This window comes from Ostrea edulis, chromosome 1, assembly GCF_947568905.1.
Source record: "Ostrea edulis chromosome 1, xbOstEdul1.1, whole genome shotgun sequence".
NCBI lineage: Eukaryota > Metazoa > Mollusca > Bivalvia > Ostreida > Ostreidae > Ostrea > Ostrea edulis.
In genome coordinates, this window is record NC_079164.1 from 3682201 (window position 1) to 3708700 (window position 26500).

General features: G+C 35.7%; 2 protein-coding genes across 2 annotated transcripts; one reads left to right on the forward strand and one right to left on the reverse strand.

Annotated features, from left to right (window-relative positions):
- Positions 1-7549: 7549 nt before the first annotated feature.
- LOC125664444 (solute carrier family 15 member 4-like) lies at positions 7550-21464 on the forward strand. The gene is made up of 8 exons (XM_048897205.2): positions 7550-8423; positions 10430-10610; positions 11341-11467; positions 11586-11766; positions 14637-14759; positions 15209-15461; positions 15825-15920; positions 19592-21464. The coding sequence occupies exons 1-8, from the start codon at positions 7845-7847 to the stop codon at positions 19993-19995; spliced, it is 1944 nt and encodes a 647-aa protein (XP_048753162.2). The 5' UTR covers positions 7550-7844; the 3' UTR covers positions 19996-21464.
- Positions 21465-22454: 990 nt separating this feature from the next.
- On the reverse strand, positions 22455-25000 carry LOC125665558 (protein unc-93 homolog A-like). Its single transcript, XM_048898265.2, has 3 exons — positions 23966-25000; positions 23092-23359; positions 22455-22898 (listed from the first exon to the last, which is right to left on the reverse strand). Exons 1-3 carry the CDS (start codon positions 24854-24856, stop codon positions 22672-22674), a joined length of 1386 nt encoding a protein of 461 aa, XP_048754222.2. The 5' UTR covers positions 24857-25000; the 3' UTR covers positions 22455-22671.
- Positions 25001-26500: the final 1500 nt, after the last annotated feature.

Below are 26500 nucleotides of genomic sequence, written 5' to 3' on the forward strand. Positions count from 1 at the left end.
TCTCATAACACCTATAAAGGTGAAGATAACGAACAATGATCAATCTCATAACTCCTATAAAGGTGAAGATAACGAACAGTGATCAATCTCATAACTCCTATAAAGGTGAAGATAACGAACAGTGATCAATCTCATAACTCCTATAAAGGTGAAGATAACGAACAGTGATCAATCTCATAACTCCTATAAAGGTGAAGATAACGAACAATGATCAATCTCATAACTCCTATAAAGGTGAAGATAACGAACAGTGATCAATCTCATAACTCCTATAAAGGTGAAGATAACGAACAGTGATCAATCTCATAACTCCTATAAATGTAAAAATAACGAACAGTGATCAATCCCATAACTCCTATAAAGGTGAAGATAACGAACAGTGATCAATCTCATAACTCCTATAAATGTAAAAATAACGAACAGTGATCAATCTCATAACTCCTATAAAGGTGAAGATAACGAACAGTGAACAGTTTCATAACTCCTATAAAGGTGAAGATAGCGAAGTGATCACTCTCATAACTCCTATAAGCAATACAAAATAGAGAGTTGGGCAAACACGGACCCCTGGACACACCAGAGGTGGGATCAGGTGCCTAGGAGGAGTAAGCATCCCCTGTCGACCGGTCACACCCACCGTGAGCATGGTTTTCAAGTGAAGAATTTCATCTTTTGAAAGGGCAGTTGGAGTATAAGTACGATTACCAAGAGTGGAATTAATGCCAAGCTCGTTTAAATACAGTTGTAATAATGAGCCTTACAAAGACAATGTTGTTACAAGCTTTGTCAGCTGGAACCAAAACATATTCCTCATGTAACCTATTTAATTCTTTTATCACTTCTGGTTTACTAAACACAGGATAGATGGTACGTACTTTTGTTTTGATATGTCTGATGCGGGATTTTAATATTCCTCTTAAGCTTGATCAGGTAAACGGAGTTATCCGTAGTCAAAATCAGTGTGCCAAGAACGGTATAACAATCGGTATGAAACACGTCAGACAGCATTTGACCCAATGATAGATTGTATTGGAGAACTAGATCATTATAGCGACCATAGAATTTGCGAAATGCTGACTTTAAACGTGACTGTTGAAAACCCTGTACCATCAACTTGTTTGTCAGTAGCTTCCCTCGATTTAAAAACTGACCATACGCAGAACAACCTCTTGCGTATCGAATCAGTTGAGAGATAAAAACACCATATGCAGATGATGATGGAATATTGCTACATAAATATTGGAAGTTGACGATGAAGAAGCTGAAATCATCCCATTTGTCATCAAGTTGAGTTGTTAGTTACTGTTTGCCGTTAATATCTACATTCAATAAAATATCTTAAGTATGAAACAGAAGTGGACGACTCTGTGGTGTCATTTATTTCGAGCTCACAGTGATATATATCGAATCGACATATGAATGAAAGTTACTATTGTTAATAGATAAAACGTCGTCGATATATTTAAATGTCGAATTGAAGGCCACAACAAGAGCTTTTTTTCTTCTTACGTAGAAATGTTTGAATAAATATTGCTTCATATGAATATAAAAACAGGTCAGTTAAAAAACGAACACAATTAATAATAATTAGTAATTTTTTTGGATGACTGATCACTAGATATGAATATTTCCGTTTTCCATTTTTTGTTGAAGAAGCAACTGTCTATGATGTCAAAAAGTCCAGTCTTAATTTATCGTGAGGAATAGTCGTCTGTAGTGTTGAAAAGTCATTCGTTTTGATGACGTTGATTTGAGAAAAGTTGCGATTTCAAGTTTACTAAAAGTTCTTTAGAATTTATTAGAATCCACATTTGATTTAGAACATTTCTGGCATATGTAGTTGCACAGTAAGTTTGAAGTTTCTCCTTCACAACTGTTAATATTTTCGTGAGGAGCAAAGATAAGGGCTTGGTAAAGTACATACTGGATCCAGCAATGTATCTTTGTAAGGGTTTTTATGTAGTTTAGGAATCCAGTATAGGTACGGTAACTCATATTCATTCGACCCATAGACTGGGATATTAAATGTGTCAAAACTGAAGCATGGTTTTCAAGTGAAGAATTTCATCTTTTGAAAGGGCAGTTGGAGTAAAGTACGATTACCAAGAGTGGAATTAATGCCAAGTTCGTTTAAAATACAGTTGTAATAATGAGCATTGCAAACAAAGACAATGTTGTTACAAGCTTTGTTAGCTGGAATCAAAACATATTCCTCATGTAACCTATCTAATTCTTTTATCACTTTTGGTTTACTAAACACAGGATAGATGGTACGTACTTTTGTTTTGATATGTCTGATGCGGGATTTTAATATTCCTCTTATGCTTTTAACCCATTCTAACAATGCATCAAGTTCCTCTTTTTTCATATTTAGCCCATCGTCTGGCATAATCTTCGACAGAATTCATAATAGAGATGAACTCCTGTCGCCAATTGAAAGACGGGTTCAGTATGTCATGCCTCATGAGGCCTTAATTTGGAAATAAAATAAATACTTTTCTAATTCTTTATTTAAATTGAAATAAAATAATTCCAATTCTATATTTAATTTGGCTTAGTTTGGGTGTAATAGTTACATCCATGACTACAATAATAGAATTTCTCTCTCTCTCTCTCTCTCTCCCTCTCTCTCTCTCTCTCTCTCTCTCTCTCTCAGGACTTGTAAATTCTAGGATGTTCAAAACTATGCAAAATTCCCTCACTGTTTTAGGACTTATTGCAATTGCTGTAATTAATTACATCAAGAAATCATGGGAATAAATTACATTCGATTCGGTAAATTGTATTCACTTTACTTTTAGAAACATACATCTAGTTCTATTAAGTAGTAACACGTCTTCGGACGTGAATACTTGGCCACCAACAACAACACCAGAAACGTGAAGAGGAGGATTTAGCTTTAATACTTCAGGAAATATGTCAGTACTTGTTTTTATGATAATCGACATTGTTCTTTTCTACTATCGAATTTAAATTATCAAATTTCTCATTGCGCTTAATCTGTCCATACTTGAGAACCCACACAGGCGGGAGGAATGTTGTGACAATAGATAACAATAGGTAGAGTATAGCGGGGTAGTCGGCTGAATGGTCAAGCAAAATAGGGGGGTGGGGGGAGGAAGGGTCAACCCTTCCTTCTAGATTGGCCACTGTGCATGCAACTTTCACCACCGAATGATTTATTGTTACCATCCCTGCATGTGCATATTTTCAATTTTGTGATGAACTGAAATGCGCAGCTTAAGTAAAAAGTAAAACGGATTACACGATAAAGAAACTCTTTAAACCTTGCACATTCTTATCGTACATAATTCTACATAATTAATGGAGGGAATTTAATGTCCAACTGCTCGATGAGCGAGATTTAAACTAATATAGCCCCCCCCCCCCCCCCCCCCCGGACATCTCTCACACGTTATCCAGTAGCTAGTAGCCGCATTTATCTGGACACGCTTTTGACTAATAACAAAATATCATAGGGACATGACAGTAAAATATGTCCTCACAGGTTTGTAACCCCAGATGCTGAACAAAGCCATATCTTATCGATTTTAAAGCAGTTCGACACTTATTTTGATTGAGCATTGACCTGAAATTGCGGGACAGACTGGATACCTTTTGCCTACATTATCGGTTGTCGACTGAATGAGTGGGGGGGGGGGGGGGGGGGGGGGGGGGGGGGGGGGGGCATTTATTTACTTGATATATGTGTGACCTCTGTAAATAAATTATCCTTAATCATTTATTTCTCATTGTTGCATAAGTGTAAATGTGTTTTTATTTCTGCGCTCAGGTGTGACAGACCACGTCTGCGTGTGATAACTGACCACTGGACTTCCCTATACTTGTTTAACCGGTTTCTAATACTCATTCACTTTCCCGCTTTTACTAACCCAGGGCCCGCACTCTCGGCGCTACCCTTGAAGGGAACAGACGTTAATAACTACTTAGCATTGAGTTTTCATATTTCTTATTAAGGAAATATATGTACCGGTGTTTGGTAATTATTCATGAAGACGTTAACTATATGTAATTGTGATATTCATTGTCATATTTAAACGTATTTCTAATTATTCATTTTATTTCAGGTTTTCACTTTTAATAGTTTTAATAAAACATATCCCTCAGACTGATGGTATTTGTCTCTCTGGTTGCATATGAACAAAGAAGTAAAACATACGATGCTCAAAGCCGTTTGCTTGTTTTGATTGACTGTTTCACAAACACACAAACAAACAAACAAAAATAAATGAATATATAAATAAATGAATAAATTTAAGAAAAACCTCGTCATAACGGAGAGAATGATAAAAAAGAATTTATAACGTACACCATTCAGAAGTAGAAAAAGAAAAACACTCAAGATTACTGATCTACACATTTTGTAAAAAAAAAAAAAAGAAAAAAAAAAAAAAAAAAAAAAGTACGTCAAATACACATAACATTAACCATAGAAAAATACAGAGTGCCCCAGTGAGAGGGGTGAGGGTGGGACAGGCACGTATAACCTCTCTTTTGGACGATGATCATTTTTATTTTCTGTTTTTTGAGATATATTGGGTGACTGCCCCCCCCCCTCCTTTTCGATAGTAGCAGTGAATGAACTTGAAAGTTATCATGAATTTAACCACTTTAGCAAAGGATGAGCATATTGAGTCCCTGCGAAAATTTTATAAGGCGGCATGGAGTTGGTGAAGAGTGTACCCCCATGATCAGAGGCGGATCCAGGAATTGTGGTTACGGGGGGCGCCATTTTATGAGGCTGGGGGCCGCCTTGAGGTTCTCTGTGGGTCCAGGGCAAAGCCCTGGTGGGGGCCCAGGGGGCAAAGTCCCCGGAAGCTCCTGGATTTCACAAATTTTATAGGGCTTGAAATATGTCTCCTATTCAGTCATTTGTACTATTTTCTATCATTTTTAATAAGGTGAAATTAAATAAATAAATATTTATTCGGTATATACATACATATATACATAAATGAGTCATTATCAAAATCGGCAGACATTTAACCTTCTGAAAAATGACCATTTCACAACAACAGGGATAATTCTCTTGTCCATACATGTATATTAAAACATGACAAATATGATGGCACTCTCAGTTGTTCAAATTTAATATATTTACATTGTATACTGTAACATTTAATTTCAATCCAATAAGATTAGGAATGTTGATTGGTGTTTTAGCAAAACTGAAGAAATAAAAACAATACAAAGTAATCAAGTATTCTCTAAGTCCTTCCTATATTGATGACGGATAAACTATGGTTATAAACTTTTATTTCTTCAATACCACTCCAAGTCTCATTGTTTATTATAAGGTACGTAAGAATGTCTTTTTTTTCTTAACTGATCAAACTCCGTAATTATAGCTATAACATGTCACTTTCTGTAGTAATTAAGTTTCTTGTCAAAATAAAGTGATGCATATCATCTGATCTCACATTAGGATTGCAAAATTTGGATAATTTTAAAATAGTGGAATTAAGAATGACTGTGTATCAACTTAGTGATACAAGAACTTTTGTTTCCATGATTGTCTCAATCCTCTCTTTTGCAACAAACTGCAAATGTTTAGATACATATGTTCTGTGACAATTGCCCTGTTCATGCTGCCACATTTTGGTATTGCATGTTACCGTATTGCCAAATATTCAAGTGGTTTAATATAATACTAGATGCATTTTGAAGGAAAACCAGAAATTAATCATTTCATTCTATTCAAATAATGTATACTGTGAGCGTTAAAGTTTTATGTTCTCTGTCCCTGTTACACAACCCTGTCCATCCATTACAAATTTAACCAATAATTATATTTTCTATGGAAAAAAAAAATCAGGATTGTATGCTTTTTGTTACTTAACGAGTAAATATCAAATGAGCATACATTTCATTAGTTCAAATAGTATTTTGTCCTTAAACTAAAATAGAAAGTAGGTCTGTCCTGTTGCCAGAATCTGCTCTTCCTATTTTTAAATGATGTTCTGACCATTTTTTTTAAAACTCTAAATCATACATGTCTTTTAGTGAGGATTTGAATAGGCATGCATTTAATCATTCAAACCAATATTTACTTTAAGATGCAGACACAATTTTAATGTGCATCCCTCCTGTTACAAACTCCCGTCCTTCCTGTTACATACTCAGCAATGCTTTATTCTCGAATGATTTTTAAGTCAGAAAATGGTAAAAGTTCCAAATCACAATTGTCTTTTGATGGAGATTCTAATAAGTCTGCATTCAATAATTGAAAATAAAACTTACTCCTTTCAGATAGAAGAAAATTTAATTTTATCCTTTCTGTTACAAAATCTTGTCCCTCCTGTTATAACAGGAGAGAAAGTAACAGGAGAGACAATGCTCATGTGAAACTAATTTAATTTCCCTAATTAAATCTCTATACTAAATTATGATTCTGAAATTTTGAAATAAACTTAACAAGCTACATTGCAGTGCAAATTAAATGTTTTTTTGTGTGGACATATTTTGCATTATTTTCAATGTAACAGGAAAGACTCGTACATTTTCTATTCCTACAATGTACTCTCTACTTGGGACTTTTTCTCCTTTATTTTCATTCAGAACCACATTTTGTATGTAGCATGGTACAGTGAAAACACCACTTAGGCCAGGGAAAGTTTTGAAATACCATTTGGATCATGTATCATATTTCTATTCCTTGCATTTCTGTTTCTGTAACAGGAAAGACACAAATCTGTGGGACAACACTTTACAGATAATTTCAGAACAACACGTGTCAAATTATTAACATTCACATGATTTTAGGAATTCACACATACATATAGTAAATGATGATATATATATATATAAAAAAAATGAAATCTGCAGCATAAAATACACTATAACACTCCAATTTGTCCATTTCATGGCTTGGGACATCAAAAATATCAATGTATTTGCAAGTTATAAGAGTAGTTGTCAGCCTAAGTAATTGGCTGCAACATATTTTTTTTTTTTTACTTGCAGACTTAAAACTCATGGTACATTACTAATTTCATATGAAAGTTTAGGAAATTTCGCTTTTCAAAATTGATTTTTGTGCTTGTGACACAAATTTTGGCGGATTTTGATAATGACTCAAATACCAAGGATAACCCATGAAAGCTCGAAAGCTTATTTCCAATGGGGTCCTTTGATGCACGGATGTTTGCGCTAGGGGGTCATTTAATAAAATAACGCAAATTTTAAGGGTTTTGGGGAAAAAATATGTTCTCCCAATAAAGTAATTCAAGAAATCAAAAGATTTTGTCATTTATTTCTCCAACGTGGAATTAATTATTGCTTCTTTTTTATCTCCAACTCACACCCCCGCCCCTTTTTGAAAAGACAATGTTTTACATGTCTGTGGGGGGTCCTGTCTACAAACACCTGTAGTAGCCATGGGGTTTTGACGCAATCTGAGCTAAACGGGTACATGTATGTGCGTGTCTAGTAAGATGGGGCTTTATTCAGTTTTTGCTCAGATTATCAGGGATTGTGAAACCTGTGGTGATAACGAGGGATTAAGCTATATTATCTTCCGTCACAGGTAGATATCCTATTTCGGTAGAGTACAGGGTTGTATAACTGACCGACAAACCGTTGACTGAATAATGCGGATATGATCGGTCAATGTTTACAGTGTTAAAAAAAAGTTGCAGTCATTGTTTTAAAATCGGTGGAATCATTCGTGACACGAATTACTTAATTCAAACGTCACATGACCATCCGGTGACGGTGTAAACAAAATATTGAAGAAGTGAAGTTGTTGTATTGTCTCAACATTATCAGTGTACTTTCTACAGACACTGGAGTATGTAACAGACGAAGCGAAACATTAGACGAGCATGGACGAGAGGAGAAGTCTGTTGAGCGCCAGGAGACATGACGCCGAGCATCGACCAGGAAATGCCTGCAAAGTGAAAGTAGCTCAAGGCGCTATTCTGTTAACTGTGGCACTGGAAAGACTTGCATTTTACAGTCTTACAGGGAATCTTGTGTTGTTCCTGAACAGTGGGCCGTTCAACTGGAGATCTTATAATGCCTTGTATTGTACTTTTGTTTTTCTAGGAATATCGTACGTGCTATCGTTTGTGGGTGGGATAATTGCTGATACGTTGCTGGGAAAATTCAAAACACTTCTTTTGTCATTTGTGATATACCTAGTGGGTTATGTCTTCCTGCCAGTGATAACCAAAGGGGTGGAATTTATATCTCCTAACATTACAGCTTTACCTGATATTTGTGGTGGCGATGATAATGATGACGATGGCAGTGATATGTACGAAATCATGGTCAGCCAAGAGAGCGGAAAACTGGAATTAATTGATGAAAATTGTGCAGGATTGATTTTTGGAATCTTAACAATCATCGCAGTTGGTTCTGGAATTTTTCGATCTGTCGTAGCTCCGTTCGGTGCAGATCAGGTTAAATTCTCCTCATTAATCTCTTTTAAAACTGCATGGTTTTTTTGTGCATGTGTGAAATCAAAGCACTTAAAAGGGGCATTAGCTGCCAAACTCATGTTTGCGGATTGTTAGATAATGACAACAACAGCTTTACAGTACTTAAAAATCATCAGACATTAAAATTCATGCATCTAACAATCTTCTGGTGTAAATGATTTTAATGTAATTTCTTTTGTTTAATATAAAAACAATGGCAAAAATATTATTGTATTGAAATAAATTATTCATAGAAGATAAATTTTACATAATTTTCATAAAATTTGAATGAAGGTTGCCTTTTTTACCCTAAGAATTTCTTAATTTTTAATACATTCCAGCATTTAATAACAGTACAGAAATAGAAAGTTCTTATGCCCCAGTGGACATCTAATGCCCTTAGTGAATTGCTAGTTTGCTACTACCCCTAGTGGACAGCTAATGCCCTTAGTGAATTGCTAGTTTGCTACTACCCCTAGTGGACATCTAATGCCCTTAGTGAATTGCTAGTTTGCTACTACCCCTAGTGGACAGCTAATGCCCTTAGTGAATTGCTAGTTTGCTACTACCCCTAGTGGACAGCTAATGCCCCCAGTGAACTTTTAATGGCTCCATTGGACATCATATGCCCCCCCCCCCCCCAGTAGACAGCTAATGCCTCTAGTGAACATCTGATGCCCCTAGTGGACAGCTAATACCCCCAGTGGACAGCTAATACCCCTAGTGGACAGCTAATGCCCTTAGTGGACATTTAATGCCCCCAGTGGACATCTAATACTCCCAGTGGCAGGATTGGCAAAAAAGTGGTCAATATGAGTATTGACCGGGCCGGTGGTCAATACTGGTTAAAACCGGTCAATACTGGTCAATAGTGGTCAATACTGGTTGATTGAAAATTGTTTGGTCATTATAGTCTGTGTTGTTGGTTATTTTAAATGTTTCAGTGGCCATTATGGTAAATACTGTAATTCATAACATGCACTATCAGTTTATAATATACTTGCAAGTCATAATATTAAATAAATAATGTAAATGACTCAATTAGATAGGGGAAGATATAAAAGTTTATTGTAAAAATTAAAAACTGTTTCGTGGCCGTATTACTTTGGCACTGACAACAGCATTGCAGTCTTTACATCTTGCTGTGGTCTTGTTGTTGTCCTCAACAATATCATAGAAATTCCAAAATGTTTTGATGAAGCCATAGATAGTATGATGGGGGAAGTGTTTTCCATTTCTGTTCAAATTCTTTAGTTTATCAAGAACTACCTATTGTTTCAAATCTTCATTTAACTGTTAAATAAACATTTTAGGGGGTGTGCTGGTGATGTTTTCATAAACAATAACATGTACACTGGTCCTCTCTGGTCCAAGAGTATGCTAATTAACAACTGACAACTTTGTTTCCTGTGCTCAGGTACATCTCCTGCTCTGTACATTGCAACACATTGTTTATCTACAGCATCAGTCACCCAATTCATATTAAATCACTGTGTTTATTTAATGTCCTGTTATTCTTAATCTGTCCAGGTACATGTATAAGAAGATCCTATTGTCTAGTTATGCTAAATGTGACCCTCTTTTATAGTTCTGAAGATATTATGGTCATAGTTTCAGCAAACCAAATATATTAAACTTATGAAGTTACATCTAATTATATAATGAAAATTATTGATAACCAATTGATCCATATATCATAATGAAAAGGCTTAATTTATCTTTGCAAAAAATATACAAAAATAGGAAAATGGACAGTTTAAATCTCAATTGACCAGTATTGACAACTTAGGGAGTATTGACCGGGACGGTTAAAACCGCTGGTTAAAACCGGGGGCGGTTTTAACCGCCCAACCCTGCCCAGTGGACATCAAATACCCCTAGTGGACAGCTAATACCCTAGTGGACATCTAATGCCCCCAGTGGACATCTAATGAGTACATGAACTTTGGTTTTTCTCCTCTCTACTAAATGTTCCTGTGTTTTTTCAGGTTCGAGGGGAAGGTCCGCAGACAAGCTTGGCCTTCTTTAACTGGTATTACTGGTCGATCAATCTGGGAACACTTATTGCTTTGTCTGCTGTTACTTACGTACAACAGGATGTCAGCTTCTTCGATGGCTTTCTGACCTCCAATATTTGTTTGGGGTTATCCTGCCTCGTATTTATTGCAGGTACGTGTCACAGATTGAGTCATTTTATGTCTTGGAGATAAAAAAAAAATGTGTTGGAGATGCATCACTATAACTTTTTTTCATGTCATAAAGTTTACTTTAGATATTTCAAAAATAACAATTTATAAACAGTACACAATACAGTGAAAACTGCCTAATCCGACACCTGTGTATACTGTGCAGGGAATTTTTTAGGGTCTGTAGAGGGCCGAAATTTGGCCCCATTCCCAATGCTGAAAATCAGGTGTTTTTCCCAAAATGATACCTAAAATTCCCAAATGGATGCTTTGATGAGATTATGCCATGAGGGGCCATCCAACATCAGTGCCACTCTGTTGCAAAAAAATTGTGACAGTTTTTTCTCTGGTTAACTTTTTGCTTGTAAGTTGTTTTTCCTATTTATGAAACAAATTTCCCAATTTCAATCAAATATCGCTAATTTTCCCAAACTTGAAGGCTCTGGCCCCTGGATTCAAGGGGTAAAAAAATCCCTGCAGTGAAAACTGCCTAATCCGACAACTGTGTAATCCGTTTCGCTGGGCAGAATACTCTGACCCATATTTTCATTCCAAATTCTGTATTGTTTTTTACACTTTCTTTTCCAACACACTGTGTATTCTAACAAAAAAATTCTCTCCTAGTGCATGTCGGATTAGACAGGTTTCACTGTACTATGAAATGCTTATGATCATAATAATTATTTGTTTGTGTTTCAAATATTTCATTGTAGGATGTTGGACTTATGTGTATATACCCAAAACTGGAAGCATTTTAACAAACATTTTCAAAATTTTATTCGAGTCCTGTCAAAGGAGAAAAGTGAATAGACAGAGAATAAACAACGTGGAACAAGTCAGGTATCAAGAGAATCAATGTCCTCAGATCCGCGAATTCTCAACTAGCTCAAACTTTGCTTTTCTATTGACAGACTGAAATAGGAAGAATAAGGCTGTGAATATTTTTTTTTTTGTACAGTAGTGATATATCAGACATTCCGGAACTCCGCTCCTCCGAAGCATCGCCCTCATTCCTGGACAGGGCTAAATACAGATATGGAGGGAGTTTTCACGAAACAGCAGTAGATGATGTGAAACAACTTCTGAAAATTTTGTGTGTGTTTGTCACTCTGCTACCGTACTGGATGGTTTACTTTCAGGTTTGTATTCAGAATCATTCAATGTTACAGACGTGTAGTGCTGCCTACTTATAGTTATATCTGTCATTCATTGAATTAGGCAAATTTGACCTTGATGAATGACCTTGACCTAAATCAGTCACAAAGCAATGACTTCCAGTTCACCATGCTATGACCAGGGGCTAAAATTTTTACGTGAGAAAATATAGGGAAACAATTTTTAAATTTTAAAAAATCTTCATCTCAACAACAGATCAGGACCCTGATTAGGCAAATTGATATGCAAGTGTTTTCAGGCAGTCAAGTTTAAGTGCTTGTCTCAGATAAAACCATGCAAAACAGCCCAGAAGCACATGTTTCCAATCCTTGTGATATTTTACATGGAGAATCACCTATGGGTTAAATCTCCATTTACAAAATATTTCAGTGAAATATCCATGCATGTTCTTTTTATACAGCGCCACCCATTCCAGGCATATTGGTCTCAATTATCAAGCCAAAATACAGCTTTTTTTAGCTATTTTTGATAACCAAGATATAGATAACTGAGATAGGCAGTCCAATTCTGGACAGACTTAAAAAAGTACCTCCTCTATGCTATAAATCAAACTAAAAATGAGGTGAAGATATTTTATCATAATCGAGTACCGATGCCTTTATTATGGGTACCCCCCCCCCCCCCCCCAAAATAGCTGATTCAGCATTTTTTCCTTATGTTCAGAGCCATCAGTCTTCCAAGGTAGGCCAAGTTTGAGGGTTTTGTGTTCATTTAGTAAAAGCTCTGTCATATATGGCCAACTCATAAAAATATTGAGCTCGGCAAATAATATTGTCCATTTCGACAAGGGATGCGAAGAGACTACCATTAGGAAATCTGACAAAGTCGATAAAATCCACCACACAATGAATTTCACATACCATACCAACAATTATATCAATACCAAAGGAAAAAACATTCTCATTTTAAGAAAATTTTAATAAATACTAATTTTGAAATTGGTAATTCAAAGTATCTTATACAAATCATAGTAATTATACACCAAAACTGTATTAATATGCACAATTTCAAAGTAATTCACATGTTTGACCACATAAATCTGATTCCCTGATCGTTAAAGATATTTATGTTACTCCAACTCCTTTAACCAAGTGTCCTAAAATTGAATAGGGGTTATGTACTAAGATACATCAGCCTGCCTTAGGATACCTATACAGAAAAGACTTTTCTAATACCATGTCTGTCTATGAACCAACTGAGAGATAGACCAATATGTGCAAAGTAATGATACACCAATCTTCTTTCAAGGAGAGTTAAGGTGGCTCACTACAACTTAAAGAGTTTTTCAAATCAGCACAAAAAATGATTTCATCATGAAGGATATGATACATCATAAGTATATATGTCAAAAAGGCAGACAATATGCAATTTTGGATAAAAATAACATGATTTTAAAAATTAATATCATTAACTATGAAAAACAGCCTATGGCGGATTTGAACTCAGGATCTAAGGTTCACCAGCCCAATGCTTCATTCACTGAGCCACAGTGATAGACATGCAACCAAATCAATCGATAAAAACAATTTCACAAAACATTCAAATTGCTAACTTGTGATATGAGCCTTGGTGTAGTGAGCTATCTAAAATATCTTGTAGATGAAACAATCTACAAAGATTTTTTTAACAATGACCAATGTACATAAGATTTAAAAATCCATAACAACCAAAGCTGTCTAAATGTTTGAGGGATCTTGTAGAATTACTGAAGTAGAAATAGATACAGTATAGTAATATATAAATTTAACCTCATCCCTGAACATGGACAGAATGATTATTTCATGAGATTGACTTTTGTGCAAGATTTAACATGTGTAACATAATAAAAACATCATTTGCATGAAATATATTTGACCTTACATATAAATGCGACCTAAAACATGACTTTCATTCACTGGGTTTCTATCGATCTATTTGTTAAAAAAGAAGTGACTTTGAATATGGCCTTTACTTTCATTAAATTTTATTTATCTTGATTAAGCTTCAGTCCTTCACTACACGTTTTATGTTTTGATGGTAAAAAATAAAACAATGATATCAAATAAAAAAATCACAAATTTTCATCCACTAAGTTTTAACAACCTTCAACCTATCTATATGGAGCATTTTGAGAGAAAAATTCAGTTCTTTACAAAATCCTTACATTATGTTTAATGACAATGGGGCCTAAAATGAAAATTACTGTGTTTCCACTGTTTTGAAATTATACCTCCTACCCTAGAATTTAAAATAAAATATATATTGTTAAAGAGATTTTTCAATAAACATTGTTTTGAAGTTCACACTTGTACTAATTTCAAAGTAATTAATATCAAGCATATTTAAAAGTACCATTAACTGTAAAAACTGAGCCCCTCAAATCAAATATGTTAATGTACCTGTAACTTTAAAAATATAGATTGTGATTAGATTGTCTCTTAGTGTTCTTTTGAAAATAAAAGTTTGAGAAAAAAAAATTATAATGTATATTCTACCAGCCTACTTCAGTTTTGACTTAGATGTTAACAGAAACACAAAAATTTACAAAGACTTCCATTTCATACCATGATCTATGGCCTTGCAACCTTGAACTTATCCAAAACAGCAAGGTCATGTTAGGTGTTGAGACATCCCCATGTTGTGTGAATTCAAGTTAGGTTATGTTGTGATCTTATGGGGCTAAGATGGGGCCACAATGTGGGGTCAAAATTTTTCATGGGAATAAAAATTTAAAATAAAATCTGTTAAAAATCCCGACAGCTGAACGGCAGGGCAAAGGTCACACAGGTGAGTGATGTGGCCCTTGGGCGTCTTGTTTGTATCTCGATTATATTTTGATGATGGTCTATTTCAGATGCAGACAACCTTTGAACTCCAAGGACTGCACATGAAACTGGATCTGTCAAACGGAGAAACTTATAAAATATGTGACAATAATTTTTCAAGTTATTCTCCTCACTCGACAGATAAAAGCACAGTAGGTATTCTATTGAACTCTCATGTACTTAAAACTGCGAAACTGGAAATTGTGTGTGAAGGGTAATGAACAACACTGTTTATTCTGACACTTTGTATTCCAACAAAAAAGATTGTCTCCCAGTGCATGTCGGATTAGACAGGTTTCACTGTACTAAAAACTGCAAAAGTGGAAATTGTGTGTAAAGGGTAATGATGGTAGAAGGTGAAAATTATATAAGAAGATGATAATTATTATTAATTGTAGTAATAGATGGAAGGTAAACATTATATTAGTAATGATAATTATTATTAATCGTAGTAGTAGGTAGAAGGTAAACATTATATTAGAAGATGATAATTATTATTAATCGTAGTATTTTTTTTCACATTTCGTAACTGTATTTTTACGTCCTCCAGATGCCTAGATGAGAACAAAATGAAGTTGTGTAATATTAATTCTGTTTGTAGTTGGTGGCGGCGTGGTTTTCGCTGTTTGATGTGGTGTTTCTCATCCTCCTCCTGCCACTGTTTGACAGAGTTATCTACCCTTACTGGGCTCGTCGTGGGAAGCCGGTGGGCATGGTATTTAGGATCAGCCTGGGGATGATGTTTGCCACTTTTGCTGTACTGATTGCTGGCATTGTAGAACTCTTTAGACTTAAAGCGGTGTGGAAATATCCGGATGAAGAGTGCTGCAGCTCCACCATCAATCAGACCATAGGTACTGGTGTACACATACTGTATGTAATTAGGAATATTTTGACCCAGTTTCGTCTTCCTACACTTGCAGATGGCTGCGATCCGTTTTGAAATTTGCCCTGATACATTTGTGTTAAAAGTGAGTTTAGAGAGAAAACAGTTTTGTCCAGTCTTAAATTCACCCACTGACAACGAGGGAGAAATGGGTGACAATAAAACGGGGGCGAATATATCCCTGTATGCAGTATTTGTTGGGCCTGGTATCCAGGCTGTTGTAATGTTATTGTGTGTCCATGCTTTTGTGTGTATTACGTGTAGTATATAATTCTTGTTTTGAAAGTTGTTTAGGAAATGTCTTCAACAACCAGTCTCCTGTAATTTGTAGGTCACACTGTGTATAGGGCAGCTGACATGAGTGTTTTCTGGCAAATCCCACAGTACGCACTGATTGGGATTAGTGAAGTCTTCGCAAGTGTGGCGGGTAAGTGTATAAAAATAGTCTCTGTAATTGCCTGATTAGACGACAGTAAGTTGTTTTAAAAAATGAAGTTTATTTTTAGCCGAGTTGCAACGAAGTTTAACTCGGCTATTGGTTTGGTGATGCGGGCGGGCGGGTGGGCGGGTGGTTGGGCGTCAACAATTGGTTTCCGGATGATAACTCAAAAAGTTTACAATTTAATCAAATGAAACTTTGCTATATCGTTGGGTACCAGGTAAGGAAGACCCCTATTGATTTTGGAGAAAAATGGTCAAAAATCATTGTCACAGTCACCGAAAATAGAATGAAAATTTCAGAAAAATTTGGTTTCCGGATGATAACTCAGAATGTTTAAATCCGAATTAAATGATACTTAGAGATATTGTTATGTACCAGGTAAGGAAGACACCTATTGATTTTGGAGAAAATAGGTCAAAGGTTAAGGTCACAGTGACCGAAAATAGATTTAAAATTCCAAAAAATTTTGGTTTCCGGAGGATAACTCGACAGTGTTTAATTTGAATCAAATGAAACTTGGATATATTGTTGGATACCAGCAAAGCAAGGCCCCACCCATTGATTTTGGGAAAAAAAGGTCAAAGGTCAAGGTCACAGTGACCGAAAATAGATTGAAAACTGAAGACAAATATTGTTTTTGGATAGTAACTCGAAAAGTTTAAAACTGAAATTAGTTCTTCACAATTATAAATATGCCACATCATTCCTGACTTTACAATGTATCCCATGCAACTCGGCTCATGCACCCCTGGGTGCATATATTGATTTTTTATATTTACATTTGACTTTCATTTCTGTTGGAATTCCCATCCATTAAAACAGACGTACTATATCTATCAAGATTCATACGAGCACTGTTCACGTCTGCAACACATTCATGAGGAAATGGCTATCAATTCAGTTGGTAAAGATATTGAAGGCAAAAACATTAGAAATGTAAATACATGTATATATAAATGTAGGCAATCTGCTAATAACTCAAAATCATATTGATATGTTGTACCAATCACAGGGAGAAAAAATATTCTGAATTAATAAAGCAAAAACCTAAATCAATAAATGGAGATGTTTAAGCCCCATAGCCTATAATAGGCTAATATACAGAAAACTCCATAGCCTATAATATGTTAATATACAGAAAACCCCATAGCCTATAATATGTTGATATACAGAAAACCCCATAGCCTATAATATGTTAATATACAGAAAACACCATAGCCTACAATATGTTAATATACAGAAAACACCATAGCCTACAATATGTTAATATACAGAAAACACCATAGCCTATGATATGTTAATATACAGAAAACCCCATAGCCTATAATATGTTAATATACAAAAAAAACCATAGCCTATCATATGTTAATATACAGAAAATACACTGATTGTGAGTGCTGGAATCAGCATTTCACAAGAATCAATATTTAACAGCATTTGTGATGATGTACAGATTTACAGAAGGTAGAGACTGTTATATTTACTGCATTTAGGTGATTTTACCATTACAATATTAAGTACATGTTTCAAAAACAACACATAGATTGTTTAGTTTCTAAGATTACAGTTTCGTCAAGCAGGCTGCATTTAAATTTGAACATGTATTACTTACAAGCAATGATTAAAAAAAACCCTACTATTTAGAATTTTAGTAGTGTTTTTAAAAATGAATAAAATGAAAGTATAATAATTTTCTTATAATCTTGATGTCTACCCATCTTCCACGATTATCATGATAAACTACAATGCGGTATGAGGTGTGTGATATCTACCTGACGTGTGCATTACAATGGGTACAGTGACTATTATATCTTTGCATTTGCTTAAGTAGGCATTACCTGTAACTAGACCATGCTTTAATTTATAATTTAAATTTTGTAATTCTTTTTGTCAAAGATATACAGGTATTTCACTTGATAAATGTTCCCCCGTATTTCTTTTGGGGAAAATTAAATTGCCTAGACTTGTACTGTTCAAGTTTTAGATCACAAACAGAAGTTATGCTGTATGTTTAAGTTTAACAAATGTGTGAAATTCATATTCTTCCTTTAGACGAGCTCTTAAGAAAATACTGAAACTTCCCTTGCATTTAAGTATTTTTTGTACAGAGAAATGTTTGTAATAAGAAATCATTTATCAATTCACAATATTGAACTTTTCCTTGGGCAGTAATTCCTGAATCATTGTCATCCTGTCAGTGATTCCTGAATCATTGTCATCCTGTCAGTGATTCCTGAATCATTGTCATCCTGTCAGTAATTCCTGAACCATTGTCATCCTGTCAGTAATTCCTGAATCATTGTCATCCTGTCAGTGATTCCTGAATCATTGTCATCCTGTCGGTGATTCCTGAATCATTGTCATCCCGTCAGTGATTCCTGAATCATTGTCATCCTGTCAGTAATTCCTGAATCATTGTCATCCTGTCAGTGATTCCTGAATCATTGCCATCCCGTCAGTGATTCCTGAATCATTGTCATCCCGTCAGTGATTCCTGAATCATTGTCATCCCGTCAGTGATTCCTGAATCATTGTCATCCCGTCAGTGATTCCTGAATCATTGTCATCCCGTCGGTGATTCCTGAATCATTGTCATCCTGTCGGTGATTCCTGAATCATTGTCATCCTGTCAGTAATTCCTGAATCATTGTCATCCTGTCAGTAATTCCTGAATCATTGTCATCCCGTCAGTGATTCCTGAATCATTGTCATCCTGTCAGTGATTCCTGAATCATTGTCATCCTGTCAGTGATTCCTGAATCATTGTCATCCTGTCAGTGATTCCTTTTCCTCGGGCAGATGTGTTCAGCTTCACGTAGCCTTTCCCTTTTCTGTACGGTTATAATTTGCAATATTGTCTAAACCTTGTTTATCTTAAAGCAATGCAAGATGTAACTGACGGCAAATAAAATGAAAAACAAAGGAACAAATATTTAGGCCTAACAACATATCTTTGATGGAATATCTATAACTTCATAGAATCAGAGTGAATCTGAAGCAATAAACCCGTCAAATCAGCAGAAATTGTCAATTCATGAATCATTGTCATCCTGTCATTAATTCCTGCTCGTAATCTCTGATGTGCATTGACCTCGGAGGTCACCAGTTCAGAAAAAAGTGAAAGAGAGGCACTGAGCACGTGTCAGATTTGTAAACAATTTAGCATGCCAATCTTGCGTAGAAAATTCACTATCCAAATTACATTTGAGTGGCACATTTGCGTAATTATTAATTTCTTACACTTATAGTACTTCTTGTCATTCATGAAACGATATGATATTTTCAAACAAAGGACATGTGTAGTGACGTCAGTTTTCATCTCCGTCTCAGCAACCTAATTATGTCCGGCAATCATTTTTCCCATGTCCGCGTATATGATGCTATGGCAGTTTATACAAAACGCTCATTGTAGGTATGCTCTCAAACAATATTCCCTTGTTTATTTTGCTGAAGTTTTTCTTCAGATCTTGGGGATTATATTAGTTATACTGATACAGTTGTATATGTTATTTGGTGCATGATTGGATAGTTGAAAAAATACCATCAGTTACAGCTTGTATTGCTTTAACAATGGTCTGGGTAAATATATACTTTCATGCTTGTAGCAAAAGTTTTCATTTGTCATTGAATACAATACGAAGTTGTCTCTGTTTTAGCTTTGGAGTTTGCTTACCAGATGGCGCCAAAGTCGATGAAGGGAATCATCATGGGATTCTTCTACCTGTTCACTGGGATTGGCAGCCTGCTGGGAACAGGCACCATGTTTGCCTTTAAAGGGATTTGGTTCTTTGAAGAAGACTTTGGCAATATTAACTGTCGCATGCCATGTGGTATTGATCATGAAAACATTTACAAGCACTCCTGCCATCTGGATTACTATTTCTTTTTTCTGGCTGGTCTGGAATTTGCTGGGATGTTTGTGTTTATCATTGTTGCTCAACTTTTAAATCTTAGCCAGCATCTGGTGGCAGTGGCAAAAACAGCCAAGCTGGCCAGTGTCACAGAGAAGTCGTACCAAACTAGAGGAAGTGTTAGTCACAGAGTGAACACTCAAAACTAAAGCAGAGAGAGAGAGAGAGAGAGAGAGAGAGAGAGAGAGAGAGATGTTGGTCTGTTAAAAACCAAATGTGTTCAGGATAGACCACCTAATCATTTGTATAACATGTTTTAACCAAATACAGATACTTGTTTTGCATAATTGTATAAGTTAATGTCATAATGTACAAAATTCCTTTGACTTGGACATTTTAATGGTACATGTAATAACTGAATTGAATGAAGATATACAAATCCAATATCAATGTATTATCATGTCTTTTTAACTGTTTACATTTGACATCATAATATGATACAATTCACAATTTCATTGATTATTTTTCCAAAGAAAGTAATGTATTAACAACAAATTAGTGTATGCATTATCATGTTCTTTGTAATGTGGTGCAGACAGGGTAAGAGGAATGGGGAGAAAGGGGATGGAAGGAAAGAGAGACGAGAGGGAAGAAAGAGATGAGGGAAGAGAGAGATAATAAGGAAAGATGGAGGGAAAAGTGGAATTCCCTGACTTCCCCCTGTAAGGTATCGGATGGTGCTATCATGAAATGTGTGTGGAAATTTCTTGACATCACAGAGATGAGAGATATTGTTTTTAATGAATTAATGGGCATATTTTAGTTGCAATCATTCATTCTGTTTAAAACATTTTACTAGGGCAAATGTAGATCACCCGAAATGTACTAGACAGGCATGTCTTATCAAGTTTGTTTGGATATTTTTGATATATAGAATGCAATGGGTATTTATTTAGATTAGAAATTAATGATACATGCTACAAAAATGGATATATATATATATAAATAGATAAATAAATGTATTTCTTTTTTGCAGTTATGAAATTGTTGTAAATGTTGTGAATAGAATTCTTAAAAATGATGTAGAAAATGTAAACCATTTAAGATGGTTAAAATAAAGGTGGGAGTTTTTGTGAATTATGACAAAAATGGCAGTTTGGTATCTAAGATGATTGTTATTGATCTGATGTACTCGTAGATAAATATAAAAAAAGCTTATAGCATATGTGTATATCCCAGAGTGCCGCCAAGTGGAACATTCCCTTTCAGCTGGGTATATTTTAACACACTGTTGAACCCAGTACATAATATGAATCGATATTTAGCATGTATATAAAGTAATGCATTTTTATTTATCAGCGTTAAGCGGTCAGTTATGATATTATTTTCTCTCCCACTTCATTGTGAGGGTATCAGTAATAATACCCTGTGGTATGTTTGTATTATAGAGGGGGGTTCATTGCATTTATCCCTGAAAATGCAAACTCACTTGACAATTATTCCTTAGGTATACTTTCATGATAGAAGTAAAAATCAAAATTATCTCCTTCACATATATGTAAATATAGATGAACTTTTGATATTCTCTGTAGACAGTATTATTGAAATAGAGATTAACCATTTATTAATAATCGATAGCACATGTATAGTTTTTATTGAATAAAATGTTATTTTTAAACTTGGTATTGGTTTATTTATATCATACAGGAATTGCAATATGACATCTTTTATTTAAAAATCGAATCAGAAGAAACAGATTTTATTTCAAAACTCTGTACAAATCTGTGTACCCGAGCTTGTAAGAGAATCAGAAATCGCACTAGATCTACTTAATTTTCAGTGTATTTGTTTTACCAAAGTAAATGAAAACATGGGTATTAAAATCAGAAAAAAGAGACGGGATGACATTACAACTATCCGGAAACTCGTAGCAAATTACTTGTAGATCTTACACACTGCCATTCCAGGTAGAAGTTATTGCAAAATATAAAACAAAAATTCTTAAATTGATAATATTTGATCAATAATGAATGAAAATGAAACACTAATAACAACAATTAAGACTTATATTTGAGTATTTTAAATGAGTTTTCTTTAGAACTTTTCATGTTTTGAATAAGGAATGAATTCACATTTTGCAAATTCTGTAATGGTTACATGTACAGTATAATGATCTAAATACAAGCTATCACTGGGTTGAATGCTGTCTGACGTGTTTCACACCACTTGTTAGGCCGTTCTTTAAACACTGATTTTAACTACGCATAACTCCGTTTACCTGATAAAGATAAAGGACTCACGGCGGGTTTGACCGGTCGACAGGGGATGATTACTCCTTCTAGGCACCTGATCTCACCTCTGGTATATCCAGGGGCCCCTGTTTGCCCTTATCTTAATTTTGTATTCTTTATAGGAGTTATGAGATTGATCGATGTTCGTTATCTTCACTTGTTCATTTAATGACTTAAATCACGGTTAATAACCCCCTGATATTGGAAGACATTGTACAGTATTAAGCCCCACCTCCTGGGTGTGTGAATTTACGAAACATTTGTTGACTAATTACTGTAGCATTTGAATTCCTGTCAACACGTGCGTATTATTGTCCTGTCTGCTACACTGTCTATACAACGCGCCTTCAGTGGATCACACAAGATAACCAAAACTATTTACCTGTATACATAAGAAGTTATTTTAATAACAAAACAAAAACATCTCATCTAGTACACTGTTAAGGACAATAGTCATTAGTGTTCATTTCATTGTGTAACTGAATTCGATTTTACCCGTGTTGCTCCGTTTCCGTGTTTGAATATTGCTCCGTTTCCGTATTTGAATGATGCTCCGTTTCCGTATTTGAATGCTGCTCCGTTTCTGTGTTTGAATTATATGACTACATTCTTATTCTGTGGGGCGTTTTTTCTGAGCCGGAACTCTACGATTAGCACCAAGATCATGGAGAGCACGAGTTCTCCGCCGGCGATGTAGAGTTTGAGATATTCACATAGATGATTGCTGTAAAGGTATCCAATAGTAAAACCAAGCGCCTGGAACATCCGAAGGTTAGAGAAGGCCGGCTCCTGCTTGTCCGAGAAAGCAAGACCTACTAACGCTGCAACACAAGCAATGCTTCTTGTTAACATTTGTTTGCAAGTTACTTTTGTGTTATAAATGAACAGAATTTATTATGTTTAGCTATCTAAAAGATCTAAAATGACTTTAAAAAATATCTTTTAAGAGATTGTGCCTAGACAAACTGGAAACTGAAAATAAGTTTTTAGCTGCCTGTGACGACTGAAAACTACCTGCACTCTGCGTCTGCCAGATGGAATCCGCCAGTCCCCAAACTCCTGGAATGACGAAGAATATAATCAACTGTTTTCTGGCCAAATGCCAAAGTTCCATTGCAACCAGAGCTCCAATGTTTAGACCAGTAGCAACGATAAATAGGACGGGTCTTCCGACATGTTTGCTGAGGATACCGCTAATTGGAGACCCGATAGTGTTGGTGACTCCGAAACAAATCATGGTGTATCCTATCCATTCAATGCCGATTTCACACGTCACGTAAGCCTGATAAATATCCGTAAAAAGTCATTATGAGATTTATTTGACAATTTCCATGAATATGATACCAAAAATCTTAAGCAGGAAATATGCTTTGCATTAGATATGAGAGGACAGACTACACTTTTAGATATGAAAGGACAGACTACAGTTGTGTCGATCCTCATGAGCAGCATGCTAACAACCAGTTCATGTATTTCTGTGATAGACCGCTCTATCTACTGATTTTGATTACGTTTATCTGATCAAGATATAGGGCTCATGGCGGGTGTGACTTATCAACAGGGAATGTTTACTCCTCCTAGGCACCTGATCCCACCTCTGGTATATCCAGGGTCCGTCTTTTCCCTACTCTTAATTTTCTATATTCTTTTATAGGATTTTTGAGATTGATCACTTTTCGTTATCCTCGTTATCTTCACTTGTTAGTATGTGCAAATAATCTCTTCAAAATACTTCTTTGTATGCTTTTGTATTTAGACTGAATCCAACTGACAATTGAGATTTAAAGATTGCGAACCATGGTGCTGTTAATTCACCATTCTTAATTGATCAAACTCAAAACTATAGTTTCCTTCAAAAATACTAATTATCAGCAATCTTGTCACTCACCATCGTAAATTCAGCATATACTATCGTCTGCTCCAGACCAGTCCATAGATAGAACGGCACCAGCATGGCCATATTGGAGTTCGTGACAAGGAGACGAAGAGTGGACCCAAGTTTAGATTTAAAGGATTCAGTCGGTCCACTGACTTCCTGTTTCATCGGTCTGAGCATAACGATTGTGACGATTAAACCAACGACAGCAAAACCCATGTACACACTCAGAAGGATGATTTCGATTTTACTCTCGGGATGTACACCTGCTTTAGTTGTATTTTTGGTCTCTGGCTTAATAGTTATAGGACAAAAATTTCTTCCACAAAAATCGGGAGGAGTTGATACATTTAAAGAACTGTTTCCATTGACCAGAACTAAAGACGATATCAGATTCCCCCAGATCTGCGTGCTCTGGAAGGCTGCGCAGAAGATGCCAAAGAATTTACTAAGGATATGATCGAACGTTCCTTCAGTAATTCTCGCATATTCCATCGCAATGGACGTAACTAACGCACCCTGGGCGGTCCACATCAGTCCAGTCGCCAGCCCTTCGATTCCTGCCCCGGGGATAAGCACGTATCCTGCGGGGTAATAGTTGGCTGCAACATAAATGCATAGAGCAATCCATGAGATGATCAAGGCTCCTTTGCTTCCGATGTAACTAATGATAACTGGTGCCAAGAGACACGAGATAAGTCCCCCGCCCGTCAGAGCGGCTAATGAATACACCCCAACACCTGGATTTAAACTGGACTCTAGATTCTGTAATCCTGAGTATGCCGTGAAGGAAAATACCCACATAATACATATTGCTGCAAAGTTCAAGAGCAGTCTCCGCTTGATGGGTCGCGCCTCCTCTTCGTCGTATGAAATTAACCCCTCGTCCGTCATTTTCAACATGGCGATTTTTTTTCGCTTTCACTGAAGTAATATCATCTAACTTATCGCTACATTCACTATTCTTTTGTTTAATCACACCACTGCTGCAGACGACAGATATCCGTGTATTGTTCGCCTTATCGCACGTGATTGCCGTATCTTTTTCATGGAGTGTATCCATGACATGTGAATGATTTCGATGCAAAAGATGGAGAGCAGAGAAAAAAAATATGAAATATTGATTGGCTGAAGATGTTTTTGGCTTTGGCTAAATCAAATGAATTTTTGCACTTCCCCTCGTATCATGCAATAATTTTAAAGAAGTTTTAGTGTTAACCGACCTGGATTGATAAGTTATCTACGAGACTGTCCAGTGTACGATTTGATTGCAATACTGTACGACGTAAGATAGATACATAACTACTCTAAATACACCCACCCTGATCTCTCCACCTGACCCCTGACGTTCAATAGAAGACTAACCTTGTTTATGTCACACTCGACTTAATTGGTATTGAATAATACAAATAGCAGCTCGATAATGACATTTGATCGCAGTTTTATTCTGTAAATATAAATAGAAATTTAGATATGAAGTCTAGCACAAGCAGTATGTAATTTATGTGATGTCTGTAATTTTCATATGAACACAGACGATGAGAAGAGGGTGAATAAATTCAAGTTAGAATCGAAAACGATCCATTCCTTGTTATGTAGGATGGATGGGCAAGGGTTTCACTTGATTTAGTTTACGTAAGAAGATGAAGAGACTTATTTTGTATGATACGATTAAAGACGTAGATTACTAAAATTCCCGTACATTGACATAAATGTGTCTCTGTGATCTATTATCTAAGACAATTTAGCAGTGTTTAAATACAAACAAATATCAATTCAATGTGCTTCAAAATACATAATTTGGCTATAAAAATTAGAGAGCTCACATTATTGTGAAATGGTGAGACTAAGATGAACAAGTGACGATGACAACCATTGGTCAATTTCATCAATCATATAAAGAATACAAGATTGAGAGTTAAAGTGAGCCAGTCTAGTATAGAAGATTGAGAGTTAAAGTGAGCCAGTCTAGTATAGAAGATTGAGAGTTAAAGTGAGCCAGTCTAGGTTTGAAAGATGCGGAGGAAGATATAAGCGTATCAAACGTTTACTCGTTTGACAAAAATGAATTCATCTACAATTGTAATTTTAGTACACCTCTTCTCACACACAGTTCTTTGTCCGAAATTACTCTCAAAGTGCATTCACATGGTTTTGTAAATTAATTATATTCAACCTTTCATTGGGTCAAATGCTACGCTGTCTGACGTATTTCGTACCGATTGTAGGCCGTTTTGGCACACTGATTTTGACTACGAATAACTCCGTTTACCTGATCAAGATATAGGGCTCACGGTGGGTGTGATCGGTCTACAGGGGATGCTAACTCCTCCTAGGCACCTGATCCAACCTCTGGTGTGTCCAGGGATCCGTGCTTGACCAGCTGTCTATTTTCTATTGTTTATATGAGTTATGAGATTGATCACTGTTCGTTATTTTCACCTTTCATTCACATTATTGAGTTTTGTTACGAAACAAACATTTGAACAGTATATTTCTTTAATCATAGTATCAGTCGATACGGGGGAAATGCCATGATATTATAAC